The sequence below is a fragment of the Macrotis lagotis genome, chromosome 1 (assembly GCF_037893015.1).
Source record: "Macrotis lagotis isolate mMagLag1 chromosome 1, bilby.v1.9.chrom.fasta, whole genome shotgun sequence".
Classification (NCBI taxonomy): Eukaryota; Metazoa; Chordata; class Mammalia; order Peramelemorphia; family Peramelidae; genus Macrotis; species Macrotis lagotis.
Window position 1 is genome coordinate 288,445,900 of NC_133658.1, and position 22,792 is coordinate 288,468,691.

At 37.0% G+C, this 22,792-nt stretch overlaps 1 protein-coding gene across 2 annotated transcripts in view; it reads left to right on the forward strand.

Moving 5' to 3' along the window:
* Positions 1-1,013: 1,013 nt before the first annotated feature.
* The window catches only part of MED27 (mediator complex subunit 27), a 271,270-nt gene continuing 249,491 nt past the window's right edge, over positions 1,014-22,792 (forward strand). For both annotated transcript variants that reach the window (XM_074210857.1, XM_074210856.1), the window contains exons 1-2: positions 1,014-1,267; positions 7,866-8,010. In XM_074210857.1, coding sequence (XP_074066958.1) covers positions 1,065-1,267; positions 7,866-8,010 — 348 coding nt within the window. In that variant the 5' untranslated portion in view covers positions 1,014-1,064. The remainder of the gene's footprint in view (positions 1,268-7,865; positions 8,011-22,792) is intronic.

The following is a 22,792-nucleotide window of genomic DNA, read 5'->3' on the forward strand; positions in this document are numbered from 1 at the left end:
GATTATCCTTGGGCTCAAGAAGAGTCAGTTGTTTGTCTTTTCTTCTTGAAGAGGACCATGACACCAGGGAATTGAATTAGTTTGAATGAGAGAGGGCTTTGCAGTCACCAGCCTTACTTTCTGTTCTGAAGCCTTCTGAGTCCAGGATGACTGCAGACGATCCTTGAATGTAGTGAGAGTTCTTAACTTTTTTTGAAACTGAAGTCTTTAACAGGTCTCAATCTGACTGAGGTTAACACCTATTCAGTGATCTAGGTTAGGTAAGAAAGTTCGAGGAAAAGAATGGCTTCTTTTTACCTAGCTTTTAAAAAAACTCAATCTGAGGGGGAAGACCCTCAGGGTTTCTGGTCAAAATAGAAACAATTGCTATTTACATTCACTCAGAGTCAATCTTGGCCCAAACAATTACCAAGTTGATTTGGGCCTAGGACCTATTGTTGATCAATCCGAAAGAACCAGAATGATGTGGATTTAAGGCATGGCCCTAGATAGAGAAATCTAGCCCATAAGACACAAGATAGCTTGCAAAACTCTGGCGATCAAGGGGTAGCTAGGTGGCTCAGTGCACAGAGCAACATTAATTAACCTATTGTCATAAAGAAATACAAAAGTTTTGACGATCAAAATTTACTTCTTTTTCAAGTCTTTGCCAAGAAAACCCCATAGATTGTCCAGAATCATACACAACTGAACAACAACGAAGTGGAAGAAAACAGAATTTGGAGTCTAAGGACCAGATTTCAAATCCCATCTGTGTAATCTTGAGTTAATCATTTCCCACTTCCTGGACCTCAGTTTTTCCATCTGAAGAACGAAAACTTAAATTAAATAATCGAAAAGGTCCTCTAGAATTCCAGTTTTTTTTAATGACTATCCGGCCGTATTTACTCGCAAGTCTGACAGTCCATCCTGATTACGACTGTGCGAACTACATTTCCCAGCGGCCTGGGGGGGAGTGTCAGAGGAAGGCGCCCGCCGGGTGACGCCATCAGCGTGCGCGGCGGGCTGGGTATCGCGCCGGCAGCCGGCTGGACCAGCGGAGGCCGGGGCTGCTAGCGTTCGCCATGGCGGATGTGTTGAGCGTCGGGGTAAATCTGGAGGCCTTTGCTCAGGCCATTGGCGCCATCCAGGCGCTACGCTCCAGCGTGACCCGCGTGTTCGACTGCCTGAAGGATGGCATGCGAAACAAGGAGACGCTGGAGGGCCGGGAGAAGGCCTTCATCGCCCACTTCCAGGACCACCTGCACTCTGTCAATCGGGACCTCAAGTACGTGGCCTCCGGGCGCCCCCCCGCCGCCCCCGACACCCCCAGCCCGGGCCGAAGCCCCGGGTGCCCCCGCCCGCCTCCCCTCCCCCTCCCCTCCTCCCCTTTCGCTTTCCCGATTGACATCCCCCCCCCACCGGGTAGAACTCGCTTCCTTTCCCCTTGCTCCAAAAAACTGGACTCTCATCAGCCCTGTTTTCATCTTCTGCTTCATTCATTCCCCTTTCAAATCTCCCCCCCGCCCCCACTGGTTAGCGTGGTTAAGTTAAAGTTTTTGTTTTTTTTTCTCCCCTCTCCTCCTCCAGTCTTTTCCGCCAGGTTCTGGTCTGGTTCCCATAGAAAAGGGTCAGTGCCAATTATAGAGATAGGATCGCCAGTTGTGAGCAAAGTGAGGGCCGGACATATTAAGTGACTTCCCCAAAAGTCGCACCGATAATGTCAGAGGCAGAATTGAAACCCAGATTCCCCGACTCCAGCTCCAGGATCTGACAGAAAACAGGACAGTCTTAAATACTTGTTGATTGATTCATTGACCCTATTACCACTCTCTTTCTCATTTACCCCATCTTCTTTTTTCAGGAATGGTTCCCTTTTCCTTCTCCAGGAGGTGTTCATTAGTCTAAAAGTCATGACTGACTATAAATAATATAACTTGGGAAGGCTGGCTTTTAAGTTTAGGGGCTTACTTCTAGCAGAAATCCTGATAATTTAGTGCCTTACTGATTTCAGTTATATATTTCATCTTCACAGCAGTTCTGTGAGGTAGGCAGAGCAGCTCCTGTTATGTATGGTTGAAGAGCTAGGGTTTTTAGGTGGTTTTTTTTTTTGGTTGTTGCAACTTGGTTTCCTTGGCAACCAGATGGAAAGAGGTGGGATAGAGGAGGAGGCTAAATGATGGGTACACTGGCATTCCTGTTTTTTTTTTTTGAGGGAAAGCCAGACAAACACACTACCCTCCCACAGAAATTCACAGAGGTTTTTTGGGCACTGTGCCAGTTAATGCTTTAGTAGTGTGAGAGAATGTTTTCATTACTTTCTTTTCATTGACCTCTCCCTTCTTTAAGGTTGATTTTGTTTGTAAGGTTAAGGATGCCATGACATGTACCCTGGTATGAAGTTTGAGATGTTTGTTTTGATCCTTTTTTTCAGTCTTTATTCATAAATCCTTACAGCATCCTTGCCAAGAATAATATTTGAGACTCTAGTGAAAATGACATTGGTGCTTATGCCTAGAAAAATGTTTTTTATTTACTATTTGAGACTATCCCTTTAGAATACTTTTAGAAGCTGCTTTTATTGTTGGATCTCTTTTGTCTGGCCTAGTTAAATAGTTCCAAGGGACATTAAAGTACCTTCATTTAACATCCTCTTGTTGGTGTTTTCTTCATTCTATTTGTTTATCTTACCTGTTCTTTGTTGTGTTAATATTTACCATCTGTGGAAAACATCCTATGTATATCTGGCTCTATAAGAGCAATAGTTATCATTTGTTCAGGTATTTGCTGCTCTGACTAATTTAAAGATTTAAATATGGGTTTCTAAACTGTTAGTGAAGATTGCTGTGCTACATTTATAACCAAGTCAACTGAAATGAATAAGGACCTACTATATGTTAGGCACTTTGCTATTGTGGCATGCAGACAACTTTGTATGAAGTATATGTGTATAGGATAAATTACTGATGATTTCCAGGAAGGCACTTTCATTAAAAAGTGTTGGGATAATCTTCTTGTGGAAGGTGGAATTTTAGCTGATACTTGAAGTAAGCCAGAGAAGCAAGGAGGGAAGAGAGAATTTCAGGTATGGGGACTGTCAGAGAAAATGCCCCAGAATTGGGAGATGTTTGAGGAACAGCAAAGGGGCCAGTGTTATAGGATCATAGAGTAGATGTAAGGTGCTGGTGTAGGGAGAAAGGAAATAAGCATTGCTATTGTGTATATTATATAACAAGCATTGTACCAGTCCTTTCCAAATATTATTCATTGATTCTCAGACCCTCCCAGTGAGGTACTTGCTATTATTATCTCTATTTTGCTGTAGGAACTGAGGCAAACAAGAACTTTCCCAGGTAACACAAGTAGGAAGTATCTGAGGTTGGATTTGAATTCAGCTTTCTTTTTTTTTTACACTTCTTTTTTTAAATTTTATTATTTTATTTATTTATTCTCATTTTGTACAAATGTTTTTTTACATTAATAAAATATTCTTGTGTACAAGTAAACAAAATACCCCTCCTCCCCCATGAATATAGATAGACTTGCTTGGGTGAAAAAAGTAAAGGGGAGAGAAAAAAAATTAAAATTACAAAAAAATAATAGTAATAATTGTAGGTATGGCCAGGTGGCACAATGGACGAAGCACCAGCCCTGGAGCCACGAGCACCCGAGCCCATATCCAGCCTCATGAACCCAACAATCACCCAGCCATGTGACATACAAGCCACCCGATCCCCACTGCCCTGCAAAAACCAAAAGAAAAAAGAAAAAAAAGACCCAAAATAAAATAAAATAGTAATAATAGTAGGGGTGGCTGGGTGGCAGACAGAGCATTGGCCCTTGAGCCAGGAGCACCTGGGTCCAAATCCGGCCCCAGACACCCATAGATCACCCTGCTATGTGGCCCCAGGCAGGCCATCCAGCCCCACTTGCCCTGCACCCTCCCCCAAATAATAATAACAAAAATTGTGCTTGAGTCTTTGTTCCAACACCAACAACTCTGTCATGGGTGGATCTCATTCTTTATGATAAGTCCATCACAAAAGTTACTTCCATATTTTTCTACCGTTGCCATTGCTGATCGCAACTCCCTCCTTTCTTATTTCTCCACTACCATGTACTCTATTTTCTCTCTCCTTTCACTCTGACTCTGCTGTAGGGTCATTGACTGGCTCAGCAGACAGATCCCTGGTCCTGGGGCCAAGAAGCCCTGAGCCCCCATACCACCCCTTAGGCCCAGCATCCACCTGGCCCTATGGTCCTGGGCAGCCCTTCCAATCCCAGCCCCTTGCAAGAAGTAACAAAGAAAATGTGTTATATCTGACCACTCTACCCCCATGGTCCATCCTCTCCTCCTTTATTCACATCCCCACCCCTTCCCCCTGCTCCCCCCTCCTTCTTACTCCAGATGTCTATACCCCATTGAGTATGTATGCTGTTTCCTCTCCTAGCCATCTCTGATGAGAGCAAAGGTTCCCTCATTCCCCCTTGCCTTCCCCCTTCCATATCATTGCAGTAGCTCATTGTAATAAAAAAAATCTTATGTGAAATATCTTGGACTATTCCCCCTCTCCTTTTTCTTTCTCCCATTCCATTTCCCTTTTTTTTCTATTGACTCCATTTTTAAACCATATTTTATCTTCGAATTCAGCTTGTGCTTCAACTATAAAAGCTCTCTCTACCTGCTCTATTAACTGAGAAGGTTCATATGAGTATTATCAGTGTCATTTTTCTATGCAGGAATGCATCCAGTTCATCCTCATTAAGTCCCTCATATTTCCCCCCTCTCCTCCAATCTCCATGCTTCACCTGAGTCCTGTATCTGAAGATCAAACCTTCTGTTCAGCTCTGGCCATTCCAAAAGGAACATTTGAAATTCCCCTGGTTCATTGAAAGTCTATCTTTTTCCCTGGGAGAGGACATTCAGCCTTGCTTGGGTAGTTCATTCTTGGCTGCATTCTAAGCTCTTTTGCCTTCTGGTATATTGTATTCCAAGCCTTACGAGCTTCCAATGTAGTTGCTGCTAAGTCCTGTGTGATCCTGACTGCAGCTCCACGGTATTTGAATTGTGTCCTTCTGGCTGCTTGTAATATTTTCTCTTTGACTTGGGAGTTCTGGAACTTGGCTATAATATTCCTAGGGGTTGGTTTTTTGGGATCTCTTTCTCTGGGGGATCGGTGGATTCTCTCCATTTCTATTTTACCCTCTGCTTCTAGAATATCAGGGCAATTTTCCTGTAGTAATTCTTTGAAAATGATGTCAAGGCTCTTTTTCTGATCATGACATTCAGGTATTCCACTAATTTTTAAATTATCTTTCCTAAGTCTGTTTTCCATATCAGTTGTTTTTTCAATGAGATATTTCACATTTTCTTCTAATTTTTCATTTTTTTGGTTTTGAAGTATTGATTCCTGATTTCTGGTAAATTCATCAATCTCCCTGAATTCTATTCTTTGTCTGAAGGATTTGTTCTCCTCAGAGAGTTTTCTTATCTCTTTTTCCATCTGGCCAATTTTGCTTTTTAAAGCATTCTTCTCCATAACTTTTTGAACTGTTTTATCCATTTGACCTAAGCTGGTTTTTAGCGTGCTATTTTCTTCAGCATTTTTTTGGATTTCCTTGACTAAGCTGCTGACTTCATTTTCATGTTTTTCCTGCATCTCTCTCCTTTCTTTTCCCAGTTTTTCTTCCAACTCCCTCATTTGATTTTCAAAGTCTTTTTGAGCTCTGTCATAGCCTGAGCCCAATTTCTGTTTTTCTTGGAGTCTTTAGATGCAGGAGCTTGTTCTTCCTCATCTTCAGACTGAGTATTTTGGTCTTTCTTGGGCTCATTTGCAAAATATTTCTCAATAGTCTTCTTTTTGTTTCTCTGCTTGCTCATTTTCCCAGCCTGGGCCTGGTTTGGGGTGTTTCTTGAGCTTTTGGGACACTCCCACAAGGATCTCAGTGTGTGAGGCTCTGTCCTCCCTCCTGGTCTGTGAATGACCATAAGCACCTTCCTCTGACATGGGGCTGAAGTGGGGGGTGCCCTGCTGTTCTTTGGGGGGGCCTAGACTGAGCAGGATCTGAATGTGGTCAGAGCCCCAGAGTCCTATTCCAGGGGCAGAGGCTAAATTTTATTATTTTGATTTTACAATTTCCCCCCCAATCTCACTTCCCTCCCCTCACCCCCCACAAAAGGAAGTCTGATAGTCTTTATGTTGTTTCCATGTAATATATTGATCAAAATTGGAATTCAGCTCTTTCTGACACCAGGCTTAGCATTCTGAATCGGGTGCAGGGGAAGTTATAGAATTTTAAAAGCCAAACAGTGATGAACTTTAGGAAGATCATTTTGATAGTTGAGTAGAAGATAGATTGGAATAGGGACAGTCTTGAGGTACAGAGACCAATCAGTAGACTATTTCAAAAGTCCAATTATGAAATGATGGGAATGTATACCACAATTGTGGCAGTGTCTTAGGAAGGAAGGAAGGATGTTTATAAGAGATGTTGTAAAGATAGAATCAGTAGGACTTGACAGTGAATTTGATGGGGGTAGAAGATTATTATATCTAGACTATCAGCTTGGGTGATTGGGAAAATGAGTATTACCCTCAACAGTAATAAGGAAACTAGGGAGAGGGGAGGGAAATTTTGCAGGGAAAGAAGATCAGTTTGTTTCTAGTTTAAGATGTCCAGTAGGCAATTAGAGATGCAGATCTGGAGATCAGAGAGGTTGATGGTTATTGAATCTAAGAAATTATGGAAATTTAGAAAAGTCATTAAATTCTTCATTTTTATGACCATATTACTGATTGCAGTACTCTTAAATTTTCTCTTTTTAGGAATAACATACCTGAATCAAAAGCCTTCATATGAACTAATGTCCACTTATTTTACTATTTTACTTCTTTTAAAAGTTTATAACTTCTTAAAACCTATTTATTTCTGTTCTAAGAAATTATGAGGTAACACAACAGTATTTATCCTTGACTATAGTGTATCCATTCTGAAATTTAAATATAATCTGATATAAATAATTTTCCTTGTTTTAAAACTTAAAAATTTTAAGCTTACAAACTTTTTAATAACACTTTTAAAAATATTGATTTTTATTTCCCAATTCTATATTCTTTATCTTCCCCCTTTAAGCTATCTCTTGTAACAAAGTATAGTTAGGCAAAACATACATCTATCCATGTATGATGGCATTCAGTCAACAAGCTTTTATTAAGCGCTGTCTATGAGCTAGGCACATGCCTCATGTTTCATCTGGAGTTCCCTACTTTTCTGTAAAGAGGAAGAAGGCACATTTCACCATCGGGTCCCTGTAGTTAAAGATTAGTTATAGTATAGATGATGGTGTTGTGGTGCAGTGAAAGAGGGCTGGCTTTGGCATCAGAGGGATCTGAATGCAGATCTTGACTGTACTATAACATGACTTTTGTCAAATTATTTAACTTCCCTAAGCCTCATTTTTCTCATCTGAAAAATGAAGAGCTTGGAAAAATTAACCTCCAAGACCCCTTCCACCTTTAAAGCTATTATTCTATGATACCTTTAAGTGTTTTTCTTTATATTTTTTAGGACATTATATGTATTGTTTCCTTGGTTCTGTTTTATATTGCCTCAGTTAATTCAAGTCTTCCCAAGTTTCCCTTTGCATTTCTTCATTTTTACTAGTTTGCTAGATGGGAAGTGAAACATCAGTTTCTATAATGATTTGGAGCATTTTTTTGTTTGTTTTTGTAAAGAAATAGGGTTCAGTAACTTGCCCTGGAGCAATTTTTAATATGATGATAACTTATTTTTCTTTTCCAGGAAATGCTTTGTTTATATCCTTTGACTACTCACACATTGAGGAATAGCTCTTCTAATTGATTTTTCTCCCTTTGATTTTTTAGTGAATTGGAACGTCTGAGTAACTTGGTGGGCAAGCCTTCTGAGAACCACCCTCTCCATAATAGTGGATTGTTAAGCCTAGATCCTGTTCAAGATAAGACTCCTTTGTATAGCCAACTTCTTCAAGCATATAAGTGGTCAAACAAGGTAAAAAAACTTCATATATATATATATATATATATATGTATATATATATATATATATGTATATGTATATATATATATGTATATACATATGTATATATATTTCACACTTATCAATGTTTCCAGTATTATCTGTTGATAGAGAATGTGAAAGTATGCTATATTAACTTTTTGAATCAACAAAACCATAGAATGGATAGTTTGTCAATTAAATTTAAGAAGCATTTATTTAGCACCTGCTGTGTGCAATGTATGGTAGTGAGCAGGGCTACAGAGTAGAAAACAACCAAGTCCTTTCCGTCAAGGAGATTACAATCTAGTTTGAGTGGGTAGGAGTGACTATGCAAATAAATATGATACAAACTTAAATGAGATAGGTGCAAAAAGGAAATCTAGACAAAATATATAATAAAAGTCCTTATTTATTCGTAATATATATCTTCCGTTTTTAAAGATCTTCATATTGTGTAGTTTCTGAACATCCCTAAAAGAAATATTGTATTACTTAGAGATTGAAAAATATCATGATCAGCCTTTAATGAAAAATAATTTTTTTTAGTCTGTGTGTTCTGTGATTCTCATGTTTGTTTGTTTGTTTTGAATTTTTTTTCTGGTAAAAGAGGTTCTGTTCTAGAATATCATATTTCATACTATAGCACAATTCTTTCTATGGTAGGTCATTTTTTTAAAAAAAATATTTATTTTTAACATTAATTTTGAGTTCCAAATTTTCTCCCTCCATCCCACTCTTCCCCACCCACTGAAAACTGTTCATATCCCTTGATCATTTATCAGCTGGGAAGTCTTATTTTTTATGAATTTGACTCAGTTCTCTGTTTGAAAAAATGAGGTTTTTATAAGAGAAATTTTTTTCCACAGTTGCTATTGCTAGCTGTATTTCCTTCCATCCTATTGCCCCCTTTGCCTTTTATTTTATTCTCTTTACTTTCACCTTGACCCTCTTCAAAAAAGTGTTGCATCTGACTACTCTATTCTGTGATCTTCCCTTCCTTCAGTTACCTATAACCCCCCCCCCCCATCTCCTTTTCTCCCATCCCTTTCCTCTTCTATTTTCCTCTTGGGTGGGATAGATTTCTATACCCAATTGAGAGTGTATTTTATTTCCTCTCTGAGCCAATTCTGATGAGAATAAGGTTCACCCATTCCCCCTCACCTTCCCCCCCTCCACTAGCCTCTTATGTGAAATAATTTACCCTATTCTACCTCTCCTTTCCCTTCTCCCCCATTAACTCCCATCTTATTTGAAGATCAGATTTTCTGCTCAACTCTGTTCGTTTCATCAGGAAAGTTTGAAAGTCTTCTATTTCATTGAATATCTATAATTTCCTCTGAAAGAGTGTGCTTAATTTTGCTTAGTTGATTCTTGGTTGTAATCCAAGCTCTTTTGCCTTCTGGAATATCATATTCCAAGCCCTACAAGCCCTTAATGTAGAAGCTGCTTATGTAGCTTCTGACTACAGTGCCTGTAGTCAGGCACCACGACTGTAGTACCATGATATTTGAATTATTTCTTTCTGGCTGCTTGCAGTATTTTCTCCTTGACATGGAAGTTCTGAATCTTGGCCATAATATTTCTGGCAGGGATCTCTTTAAGGAGATGATTGATGGATTCTTTCAATTTCCATTTTACCTCTGCTTCTAGGATATCCAGTTTTCCTGGTTAATTTCTTGAAAAATGAAGAATAGGCTTTTTGGTCATGGCTTTCAAATAGTTCAGTAATTTTTAAATTGTTTCTCCTAGATCTATTTTCCACATTGATTTTCCAGTGAGATATTTCACATTTTCTTCTAGTTTTTCATTCTTCTGGTTTTGTTTTATTGTTTCTTGGTTACTCACAAAGTCATCAACTTCCCTTAGCTCCATTCTACATTTTAAGGAACCATTCTGCATTTTAAGAAATTATTTTCTTCAAAGAGCTTTTGAATATTCTTTTCCATTTGGCTGTTTCTGCTTTTTTAAGACATTCTCCTCTTCATTGGCCTTTTGAACTTTTCATTTGACCCAAACTGGTTAAGATGTTATTTTCTTCAGTATTTTTTGTATCTCCTCCATCAAACTGCTGACTTGGTTTTCATGATTTTCTCATTATCTTTCTAATTTTTACTCTACCTCTATTGCTTAATTTTCAAAAACTTTTTTGAACTCTTTCATAACCTAAAACCAATTCATATTTTTCTTGGAAGTATTGGATGCAGAACATTGTTATCTTCTGAGTGTATATTTTGATCCTCCTTAGGACAAAAGTAATTGTCTATGGTCAGATTCTTTTTCTTCTGTTGTTTGCTCATTTCCCCATCTATGTCTTGATTTTTAACCCTTTATTAAGGTGGGATTGCTTCCAGGGTAGAGGATGCACTGTCCTAGGCTTTTGAAGCTTTGAAGGTTTATCCCTGAGGGATATCCTTCAGGGACCTGCAAGTTCTCAATTCCTCCAAGGTCTTATGAAAGACTGTCCTTTTTGCCATGGAACTGTGATGAGAGTCTCTGTTCTACTACTGGGCTATAAGTTCTGTTGTACTTCTGTTGCTCTTCCTGAAACTGGGGCCCCAAACTGCGACCTGGATCTGAGTATGGGTGAAGCAACTCCTGCTTCAGAAATAGCAGAGACCTCTGCAATCTCCCCTGAGCCCCATGCTGTCTGTGGGCTGAGTACTCTGGAAGCAGATGCAGAATGGCTCCTCAGGCCTACTCCTGATGCCCTGGGGCCAGGTCTGTGCTGAGGCTTGCAGTGGACTGGGCTCTGCTCTCACTCTTGTGTGGCAGTTTTCCTGTTGATTTTCCCTGGACTGAGAAGTCTGGAAACTTCCACTGCTGCCACAGACCAGGTGCCCACCAGTCTGTTCCTGGATGACTGAAGCTGGTTTCACTCTGGCACCTCTTGGGCTGTTCTGCTGACACTTTCTAATCCTAGGGTTACATAACTCCTTCCCTCAAATCTTGCAAATTGTCTTGAACTGGAAAATAGTTTTATTCAGTCTTTTTCCTTTTTTTTTTTGCAAGGCAATAGGGTTAAGTGACTTGCCCAAGGTCATACAGCTAGGTAATTATGAAGTGTCTGAGAACAAATTTGAACTCAGGTGCTCCTAATTCCAGGGTTATTACTCTATCCACTGTACTACCTAGTTCCTCATCCAGTCATTTTGTGGGGTCTGCCACTCTAGAATTTGATTAGAATAATTATTTAAAAATATTTGGAGTGATTTTGAGGAGAGCTCACAGGGGTCCCTGCCTTTACTCTGCCATCTTGGCTTCACTTCAGCCCTTTACTTTCCTTCTATCTACAGAGGTATTGAACCTTTACATATGGGTGCTCTGTCCAAAGGAATGTACATTTTGAAAACTGACTAGTCAGGAAGAAAGTGACTTATCTACTGGTCCTAAGAAAAGGTTTGAGACTCATATCTGTAATCAACCTAACAAATTGGAGAAAACAAAAAGCCACCAGGGAAGTCAAGGAATAGGGACAAACAGGCCTTCTTCTTTTAGTCTTCCCTTTTCCTTTCAAGATTGTCCTTGAAGTTTACTTTATTCTTGGTTTTACAAGTTTTAAAGTGAGAGTATTTGGAGCATTGGGCATGCAGACCACATACTCCATTGGTAGACTACATTTTTGTTTTAGACCCTACTGATTGTGGGACCTCAGAACCTAGTGATAAAGACTATGTTGATATTTCACTTGATTGAAGTTTGGTTGTGGCTGAAGAGGAAGAGTTTCTGGGATAATGGATTTTGTATGGAGAGAATATTACTATCAAAGCAAAGAACTCTGCCATTACATTGAAACTGTTACATTTAAGTCTTTTCCTATGATTTGAGGACAAACTAAAAATGGAATGATTTACAAAATCCCAGAATTATTAGAGACATTTCTTTAGCATGTGAAGAAGATATTTAAAAAAAAAGTGTTGATGAATTTTTTGTTTTTTTCCATTACAATTGAAGGCAGGGGGGCTGTTTTTGCCTTTCTTTTTATCCTCTATGCTTAGCACAATATTAGCATTTAGAAAATACTTGTTACACATTAAGAAGACTTATCCAGTATAGTCCTGGTTAAATCACCCCAGCCACCAAAAAGAATTAAGTAAAACAAGAATTAGGTGAGAGCAAATCTACATTTTAATAGCTTTTCTTATTATTTTAAAGAAAGGAAGGATGTCTGCTTTACGTTAGTACAATTGTAGCATGTTTTTCACTTGACTTCTGTTATTTTAAGTTGTCTTCTACAAAATTCTAGAAAGGAAGGAAGCAAACATTTAATAAATGAATGCTTACTATATGCCAGACATTGTGTACTAAGAACTTTACAAAATTTATCTCATTTGAGCCTGACAATAGTCCAGGGAAGTGGGTGCTACTGTTAATCTCCATTTTACTGTTGAGGAAACTGGAATCAGAGGTCATATAGCTACTAAGTATCTTAGGCTGACTTTGAAGTTAGATTCAGGTCTTTCTCAATTGTGATACTGAGTTGTGGTGCTCTTTTTGTTTTGCTTTTCTTCACTGCAAAGGGTATTAGAAGAGCTTAGACTGAAACTGGAAGCCCCAGTCTCCATCTGGATTCATTCATTGAGTCACCTGGCAGTACATTCCCTACCATCCCTGTTAATTTCCATTTTTAAAACTTTTTGAAGATAGGTATGAGTAATACTTCAACACTGTTTTCATTTTCATTAAGATTGTAGATGACTGTTTACTTTTCTTCTTTTGCATACTGTTCACATCTTTGACCACTTATGCCTCTTGAATCATTTATTATAGAATGACTCCTATACTCAAGAGTTTTATATTCCTCTAGATTTTGAATGTAATACTTTTCTTTTATCAAAGATGTTTTATACAAAGATTTTTTTCTCTAGTCCATAGCTTTTTTATTTTTTAGCTATATTTGTTTTAAGATCTCATTTCATGTTCATAAAATCAAAATATTCAATTTTATTTTTTATAATCTTCTGTTATAGTTTGATACAGATTGGTTCCTTATCAGATATGAGAGATAAATTTTCATTTTTATCTTTAATAGTCTCACTTTTAAAATTTGACTCATTTAGGGGCAGCTAGATGGCACAGTGGATAGAGCACCGGCCCTGGAGTCAGGAGTACCTGAGTTCAAATTTGGCCTCAGATACTTAATTACCTAGCTGTGTGGTCTTGGGCAAGTCAATTAACCCCATTGCCTTACAAAAACTTAAAAAAATTTTTTTTTGACTCATCCATTTGCAAATTTTTATATGATAAGATAAGGTAGTATGGCATAGTATATCAGGAGTTGATTTTAAAAAAAAGAAAATTTGCATTCAAGTCCTACCTGACTGCTTGGTCTTAATCTGATCCTTTCTCTACAGTTCCCTTCACCTTTCAATACCCTATGCAAAGTTCTTAGACTAGTTTGGAGAGCAAGTGCTACTTAGAGTTAGAGGAAGGAATTTCCTCATTGAGAAATTTTTTAAGCATCTACCAGAATGCAGTTTAAGTCTGAAATATTATTTCTTTCCCCTTTGTTATTTCTTCATTTCCCTTAATATTGATCTTTTGTTTTTCCAAATTATTTTGTTAGGTCCTATAAAGTATCTCTTTGATAATTTGACATACTGTTAAAAGTTTAAATTAACTTTTGTATGACTGTCATTTTTATTTTATTGGAAAAAGCTCAGTCATGAGTACTGACTGTTAGTTGTTCTTTAATTTCTTAAAGAATTGCTTTGTAATTGAATCTATACAGATTTTCTGTGTGTTTTAATTAAATGATTCCCAGATAATTTGAGCATTTTTTAGTTATTTGGAATGGGATTTTCCTTTCTATTAATACTTCTTCAATTTTGTTATTATATAGATGTACTGTTGATTTTTTTTTTTTTTTTTAGATTTTTCAAGGCAATAGGGTTAAGTGGCTTGCCCAAGGCCACAGGGCTAGGTAATTATTAAGTGTCTGAGGTCGGATTTGAACCCAGGTACTCCTGACTCCTAGGCCGGTGCTCTATCCACTTCGCCACCTAGCCGCCCTGTACTGTTGATTTTTAAGGATTAATTTTAATGTAGCTGGTCACTTTGTTGAAACTATTAATTATCTTAGTATCATTGCTGATTCCCTAGAATTTTCAATTAAATCAACACATAATTAACAAATGGGGATAGTTGTATCACCTCTTTATCTATTTGCCTTTAATTTCTTTCTCTTGTTCTTATTGTTATTGATAGCATTTCTAGAACTTCAAAAAATAATGAGGAGAATGAGCATTTCTGCTTTACCCTTGTCTTTACTGAAAAAGATTCTAGCGTATCCCTATTGCATTATTATGCTTGTTTTTTGATTTTAGATAGATACCTTTTGTGACATTAAAAAAGGTCTCTCTATGCCTTTGCTTTGTTGAACTTTTAGGATCATAGTGTCATACGTTATCACATCTACAGAGAGAATCATGTGGTTTTAGATGTTTTGTTTTTAATATAATTATATTAATTATTTTCCTAATGTTTAACCATCTTTGCATCCATGATATAAATCTCACTTGTTATAATGAATGAATTTGTGGATAAATTACTGTACTGTTTGACAGTATTTAAAAAATATTTTTTTGAATCTTTATTCATTAATGATATGGGTTCATGATTTTTCTGTGGTTTCCTGGTTTAGGTATTAGGATTAGATTTGTTTCATAAAGGGATTCTGGATGTTTGATTCTTTCTTGATTTTTTTTTTTAGGTTTTTTTTTTTTGCAAGGCAAATGGGGTTAAGTGGCTTGCCCAAGGCCACACAGCTAGGTAATTAGTAAGTGTCTGAGCCTGCATTTGAACCCAGGTACTCCTGACTCCCAAGGCAGGTGCTTTATCCACTATGCCACCTAGCCGCTCCCCTTTCTTGATTTTTGAAATAATTTATGTAGCATAGGTACTAACTGTTAAAAGTATGATAGAATTCTCGTAATATGTATAGGACCAGGAGTTTTTTGTTTTGTTTTTTCCTTTGGTAGTTCTTTTACAGTTAGTTCATTTCATATTTTCCTTAGTTGGGTTATTTAAGATTCCCATTTGCTCTTCAGTTAATTGGGTATTTAATTATTTTTTGAAGATATTCCATTATTTGTTTTGTGGTCTCAGTTATTTTAGTTTAAAAATGTAAACTTTTATTGATTTCTTTTGTTTTATAACACTTATTTTTTAAATTTCAATTTTTTTCAATTAAAATCTATTTTGTCTTCCACCCTTTTTGTAACAAATATACAGAGTCTAACAAAACATTCTTTCATTTACCCTATCCAAAAACTATGTCTCATTACATATCCTGAATCTGTCACCTCTTTGTCAAGATGTGGGCAGCTTACTTCATTATAGATTTTTTTGGAAATATGGTTAGTCATTGTGTTGATTAAAGTTCTTTGATCTTTCAAAGTTGTTGTCTTTTTTATGTTATTATTATATGCATTGTTCTTGTTTTGCTCCTTTGATTGTGCCAGTTCATACCAGTTTCAAACCAGTTTCTTTGAAATTGCTCAATTAATTTCTTATAGTATAGTAATATTTCATTTGCATTCATCTCATAATGTGTTCAGTTGTTCCTGATTGATGACACCCTTTTAGTTTCTAGTTCTTTTCCAGTATAAAAATAACTGACATACATATACATGTATATTTGTATGTATGTGTGTGTATATGTACAAATGAATATTTATATATACATAATATATATCAACTATTTTTGTTGATGGCAAAGAATTGGAAATTTAAGAGTTCCCATTAATTGGAGAATGGATAAACAAATTATAGGATTAATTATTATGCACACATATATATGCACATATATACATTCTTTCTTTAATCCTTCTGGGGTATAGGCCTAGTTTTAGTATTGGTATTGATATTTTAGTATCTTTTTGAATATTGTTCCATATTGCTTTTCAAAATGGCTGAATCAATTCATTGGATCCATTTATAGTACATTAATAAAGGTAATTATATTTTGTCATCAGTTACCCCAAATGCCATATCAGACACAGAGTACTCCCAGAATGGAGTTTTAGATGATCTGGTTCAATTATCTCATTTAATAGTTGAAGAAACTTAGGCCCAGAAAAATGAAACTAGTTAAACAAGGTCATACAACTAAGTAGTGGCAACTAGAGTATCATTTCCTTACTTCTAAATCACCCTAAAGGAGGCCAGTGTGGCTGAATGTAACTCTTACAATTTAATGTTAGCAACTTGAGAACACCTGTCTTTAACTTTTACTTTAGAAATAGTAATCCAGATTTGGATAGTGTGTAATGAATGTATCTGGATATTATGTTCTGTTTTTAGACTTATCAAAAGACTTAATAGTTACAGCTCTCCAAATGAATATAAGAAATTTTGATTAGTATATTTAAACTATTTCAGTAAATCTATGAAGTATTCCATTGATGAAGTTTGTAACCTCTTCTTGACTTTTTATCCTCTGTGATTTTTATTTAGGCCTTAGTGCCGTTGCAAAGGATCTGTCCAATGTGCTGAAAGTCTCTCTTAAATTCTTTTTAAATGCAGATACTAAATCTACGTGATAAACTTGGAATTAAGCAAATGTTTTTGGTAGGAACTAATTCCTTAGAGGGGGTTTACTTTGTTCTACCCTGCAAATGAGAGATCTCTTTATTGGTCTGAAGTTTTCATTGTTAATCTTCTTTTTCAAATAGTTTAAATCCAGTTAGGAAATGTGTTAATAGATTAAGTAAGATGTAATCTTTAATGTGTTTTCCGTGGTCGAGTATGCACAGGAAACTATTATTCATGACCAGTGACCAATGTAATTTTGGGGGGGAATTTTGTAATTTTGTAAAGTCAGTTGAAAAATTAATTACATGGTGGTTGGCATGATTGTTATAGCAACATACTTAAAATTAATCTAATTTAATAAAATGTCAAAGAGCTGTGAGAAGCACTTGTTCTATACTAATTTGAGGAAAATAATTTAGTTTTTTAGTATTCTATACATTCATAGAATTGTTTTAGAGAAAACTGAGCAGCTTTTTCAACTGTGGCAAACAATAATTGGTATTCTGTCCTTGGTGTAAATTTGGACTTTGCAATATGTCTGAATGTAATAAACCATTGTAAAATTAGATTTAACTGACTCCCAGGGTGCCTTTCTGACTATCTCTATCATCCTTTCACTGTCTATCTTCTGTTTTGATTTTTTTGATAAATTTGTAATATGAAAGTTAATGTGTTGATTTGGCCAGAAAAACAAACTGTGACCAAAGCAAGGGCTTCAGTCATTTCCTGGCTCTGCTTTTTTAAAAATTTTTTCTTATTTTTAGCAAAGATTCTAATCTTGTTTTTGATGTGAGTGAGAGGGAAATGGGGAAGCTTCTTGTTTGCTTTTTATTTCAGTTTAAAACACTTTTTGGATTGAAGGGCACTGGGATTGTTTTAAACTATCCTGGACATCCCCTTCTTTAAAGGTCCTCTTTTAGAGTTCATATGATGGAGGACGCAGTTGCAATGTGTCAATTTCTGGTGGTCCAATTTTGAGTTTGTGATCATTTGTTATTTATTTATTTGCTTGTATTTTGATGTCTTTCATTGTTCTTCTCCCATTCTCTCCATCATTCTCCATGGTGTTCAAGAGAAAGCAAACTCATGCCAATCTGAAGATGGGAGACCAATATCTCATCTTGAGAAAAACATGGAAAGATTAAATGATGAAATGTTTACAGATTTGGCAACTTCCCTGACTATGGCAGTGGGGGGGGGGGCTTTTAATCAATAGCTTTTATACTCTGCATTTTCTTTTTCTTTTTTCTTTTTTTGGCAAGGCAATGGGGTTAAGTGGCTTGCCCAAGGCCACACAGCTGGGTAATTTATTAAGTGTCTGAGGCTGGATTTGAACTCAGGTACTCTTGACTCCAGGGTCAGTGCTCTGTGCCACCTAGCTGCCCCCTTTACTCTACATTTTTAAAGGCACACACAGTAGGCACTTAATAAATCCTCAATGATTATGTTTCAAACTTAAGCACATCTTAATGTGGATTGTTCTCTGAAAAGACTGGACAGTGATGCTAGAACCCCATTACAAAACTTAAGGCCTGAAAAGTGACCTTAGAAACCATCTAGTTCAGCCCACCTTGTTTTGAAGATGTGGAAACTGAGATGCAGAGATAAGGGGAAGGGATTATAATAAAAAAAATTTGAACAATCTTGCTAGATTTTCTAATCTCTTCCTACAACCAGACTTATTACTAACTCTCATCCTCCTCTCTGTCCAGCTAGTATGTATGTTGAGGGAATACAGACAGTCATCTTAGAAAAGTAAATCCATTTCAAGAATATCATTAAATATATCAGTGGGAATGATTTTGGGATTATCTTTTTGTATTACTTATTGCTGCTGTACTTTTTATTTAGAGTATTTGCTCAAGAGTTGTCTGTTCCTAGATAATCAAAACTTCATCCTAGGTAATAATGAATAACTCAGAATTAAAATGGCAAACCAGTATAGTGCTTAACCTTATAAGTGAAGGAAAGAATACCAATCCAGTCTGCTTCTCACATTCTACTGTAACCTTTCTGTGGTACAATTTTTAGAGAGCCTGAGTATTTAAAAGTGAAGGAAGGGAAGAAATTTTGACAAAAAGGAACAATATAGGAAATTTAAGTGAGAAATAGATTCCTACTTTTGACAGGACTGGCTCCTTTTGAAACAGTATAATCCCTCACATTGCTTCAATGTTTTTACATTGTTGTATGTATTACACTGCTTGAAATTGTACTATTTTCAGTTCCTTTTAGATTAATCAGTAACCTCTCCTAAAATGCAAGCATGTATGGGAGGGGAAAAAGAGCTATTTTTGAATATAAAGGTTTTTGAGACTAATTTGCAGCATGAGGAATATTCAGAACCAAGCTAGATTCTTTCAATCCTGGAAGAATATTAGCATTTCTCAAGGAAGTAGTACTTGGAGATGATGGGGATTTTTTCTTTTTTGATTTATTTTCACATTACAATAATATTGCTGTGAAAGGAAACATAAGCCCCCACCCCCCAAAAAAGATAGAGAAACCTCAAGAGAAATGAAGTGAGGGGGGAAAAGTATACTTAGTCTGTGTTCAGATATCATTGACTGTCTCTGGAATGGCTTGCATTCTTTTTTTTTTTTTTTGGTTTTTACAAGGCAATGGGATTAAGTGAGTTGCATTCTTTAAAGTCCATAAGAGAAGTTGCTTTAATATCTTTTCCCTTGGTTGCTATAGTTAACTGTATTAACCTCCATTCTCTCCCTCCCCACTCTCATTGTATTCTTTCTCCTTTCACCTTGTCTCTCCTCAGAAGTGTGTTCTAACTACCTTCTCCCAAGATCTCTCTCTTCTGTCACATTAACCCCCCCCATCCCCCCTTATTCCATCCCTTTCCTCTCATTTTTTCCTTTAGGGAAAGATAGATTTCTATACCTTATTGAGTGTGTATGACTGAGTCATTTCTGTTCAGAACAAAGGCTCACTCATCCCCCCCCACCTTCTTCCATTTCATTGCAAAAGCATTTTCTTGACTCTTTTATGTGAAACATCTTAGCCCATTCTACCTCTCCTTTCCCTTTCTCCCAGTACTTTCCTTTATCACCTATTGACTCCATCTTTATACTATATTATATCATTATATTAAGCTTCCTCCTGTGCCCTGTATATATATGCTCCTTCTAATTGCTCTTATAAATGAGATTTATGAATTATCAGCATCCTCTTCCCATACAGGAATATATGCAGTTCAACATCATTCAATCCCTCATAATTGGTCCTTCCCATCCAACCTCTCTATATGCTTCACCTGAGTCCTATACTTGGAGATCAAACTTTCTGTCCAACTCTTGTCGTTTCAACAAGAAGGTTTGAAAGTCCAATGATTTTTTAACTGGTAAAGCTGGGGGAGGGAAGGATTTGGCAAACTGAGGAGAGCCTGTGCAGGGAGTTTGAACTGAGATCTAAAGAGGCTCAATAGTTGGAAATGAGGAAGTTTTCCTTGATGTGTATAAGAAGGGATTTGTACTTGAAGGTACTTCAGAAATCATTGAATCTAATTCATCCCTTTTATAGATGAGAAAAATTGAACTCTAAAGAGGTGAAGTAATTTGCCCAATGTTACATTATCTGAGACAGGAAGAAGTTTTTGGAGACCAATCTGCTATGGTTGTGTTATACCTCTAATAATTTCATTGAGAAGTAGTACAGGAATAGTGTAAAGAATATTGGCTCAGAAGCATGTATACCTGGGTTCTAGTCCCACTTCTGGTCTGAGGCAAGTCAGTGAGAAATCTGATTTCTTGAGGGCTTTTTCTTGGACTAGATGTGCTTTTTTTGAGTTTTAGTAATGGAAGATTGAGAAGGAAGTTATTGGATAGCAGAAACAGGACTTGCCTTGGAAATACTGGAAACTTTATTCAAGTCCTGCCTTTGATATGCACATTGTCCATGACAGTTGAAGTCATATTATAACCTTTCATATGGCCAAACTTTTCTAAGCTGTAGAAATGCTGCTAGTTTGGGTCAGAGAAAGAAATCACAGATCCAGCCCATCTTCCTTTCCCTCTCCAAAAGGAGATCATAAATCTGGGTAGAAAATAGTATTTCCATCTTTATCCAGGAGCATTCTTGAGTACTTGTAGAACTTTGTGTACAGAATATACTGAATATGGTCTCTGCCCTTGAGTTTTATGGAGAATTACTTTTACAAAGGTTCTTTAGATATCATTAGCCTATTGTAATAATATGCCAAGTGTAAATGTTAATGGAATCTAATGATGTCCCTCTAATTTCAAATAGCAACTTTGTGTCCTGAGGCTTTTGGTCAATTCCCACAATTTTATGTCCTACTTATTAGCTGTGATTTATGAAAGTTGGGTCCTAAGAACTTCCTTTACTGTACCTTCTAATAAAATTTCTCTGGGTAAACACTTCTCTTTGCTATTTTCTCTTCAACTCCCTGCCAACTTTCCCTACTTTCTCCCCATTCCCTCGCCCTTAAAAACATAATTTAGAACTGTCTTAAAGTTTTACTCAGCTTATTCTGTTGCTGCATAGGCTATTGGAAGTAGCCCAAACCTTTCCCTGGGAAATGCCTGTGTTGTAAGAGAGTACCCTTTTCCTTTGTTTGTTTTGTTCCCACCCTCACTCCCCCACATTAACATTTTTGAACTGTTTATTTTTGTATACTTTGTCTTAAGGATTGTGACAACTTAAAAGCAACAATGTTTCAGGAGCATTTAATATGAAAGAATAGCTTAAAATCATTTTTCCCCTAGTATGGTCTACACTGGCTATCTCAGGGCAGGATGTTTGTTATTTTGTGAAGGAAGTGCATCATTTATAGCCAAGAAGTCAGCAATTCAAATCTCCCTACTTTCCCTTTCTTAGTACTAGGGTTTTGGGGTAGAATTTGACTTTAAGGCAGGTCTTAGGTGTCAGATTGCCACAGCAGGTTAATATTTTCAGTATCCCAGCCATATCTGAAACCACATTTCAATCTTATATCCTTCCAATTAATGAAATTTTCAGTTTTCTCTCATTGTGACTTGGAAAACAAAGTCTGAGGCACTGATGGGGGCCACTGTCTTCTGGTAGCCATGTCAACTCTGGGAGGCTTCTTGAACTTCTCAGTTGTAAACCTCACTTGAGTCTGAGAACTCTATAACCCCATATGACAACATGCTATTTCTCTTGTTATCCAGGTAATTCAACCAGGTCCTAAATGTTTAAGTCGGCCTAAATAGATCCCAAACCAATTTGTTTAATACTGGGGTGAAGATAGGCTTTTGCATAGTGTTCCAGGGAAGCAGTAGCCTTAAAAAAATTGAGAACTTATCAAGATTCTGTTCCCTGGCTTCTTTCCATCTCTCTCTCTTTCTCTCTCTCTCTCTCTCTCTCTCTCTCTCTCTCTTTCTCTCTCTCTTCCCCTCCCCCTCGCCCCCCCCCCCCCCTGCTTTTTTGAAGTTTATTTTCCCTTTTCCAGATGCCCTTTGTATTCCTTCTAATTTAATTTTGTTTGTATAAACATTTTGGGAAAATAAGGGAGGATGGTGAGAACATTGATTTTCCCCTCCCCATTCCCCCTCCATTATTCTGGCCCAAACTCTGGTTTTGGAGGATTGCTGAAGGAGGTTGCTGCAGCTGTACTACATTTTTTTTTTCTGCTCACTGCACTGTCCTTTGGCGCAGGAAACATACTTGTCTGCATTCCCTTTTGGTTTGGAAATGCTCGGCTGCATTCCCGTATTTGGTTTGGGAAGTACCTCTCCTTCACTATAGTTGTTTTTCTTTGGCAAAGGATCTAAAGTAGTCTAGACCAAGAGAGTCCAGGTTTAGCTCTCAATTAACTCAAAGTCCTGATGATTTGAGAGTTAATTCAGCCCAAATATCCTTAACTTTCCCTTAGGAGGAACTTTATTTTTATAGTAATGTCTTAACTAGCTTTTCCCAGTGGAAAAATGTATTCCATCAGACTGATTTTAGTTTTATTTATTATTTTTTAATTAAAGGGATGTCTTTCATTAAGCAGAAATCATTTCATATACTCAGAGGATGTCACACTGTCAGGCACCTTAAAAACCATGAAGTACAATCTTCATATTTTATAGATAGGAAACAGGCCAAGAGAAGCGCAGTAACTTGCTGAAAGTCCTACAGAGAAGTTCTGAAGTGGAGCTTGTGGCTCTTTTGCAGTGTTGCTCGGCAATATCAGGAAAACAGTGAAGCTACACATTATATACTCATCAAATTTACCAATGATATCAATCTGGGAGGGATA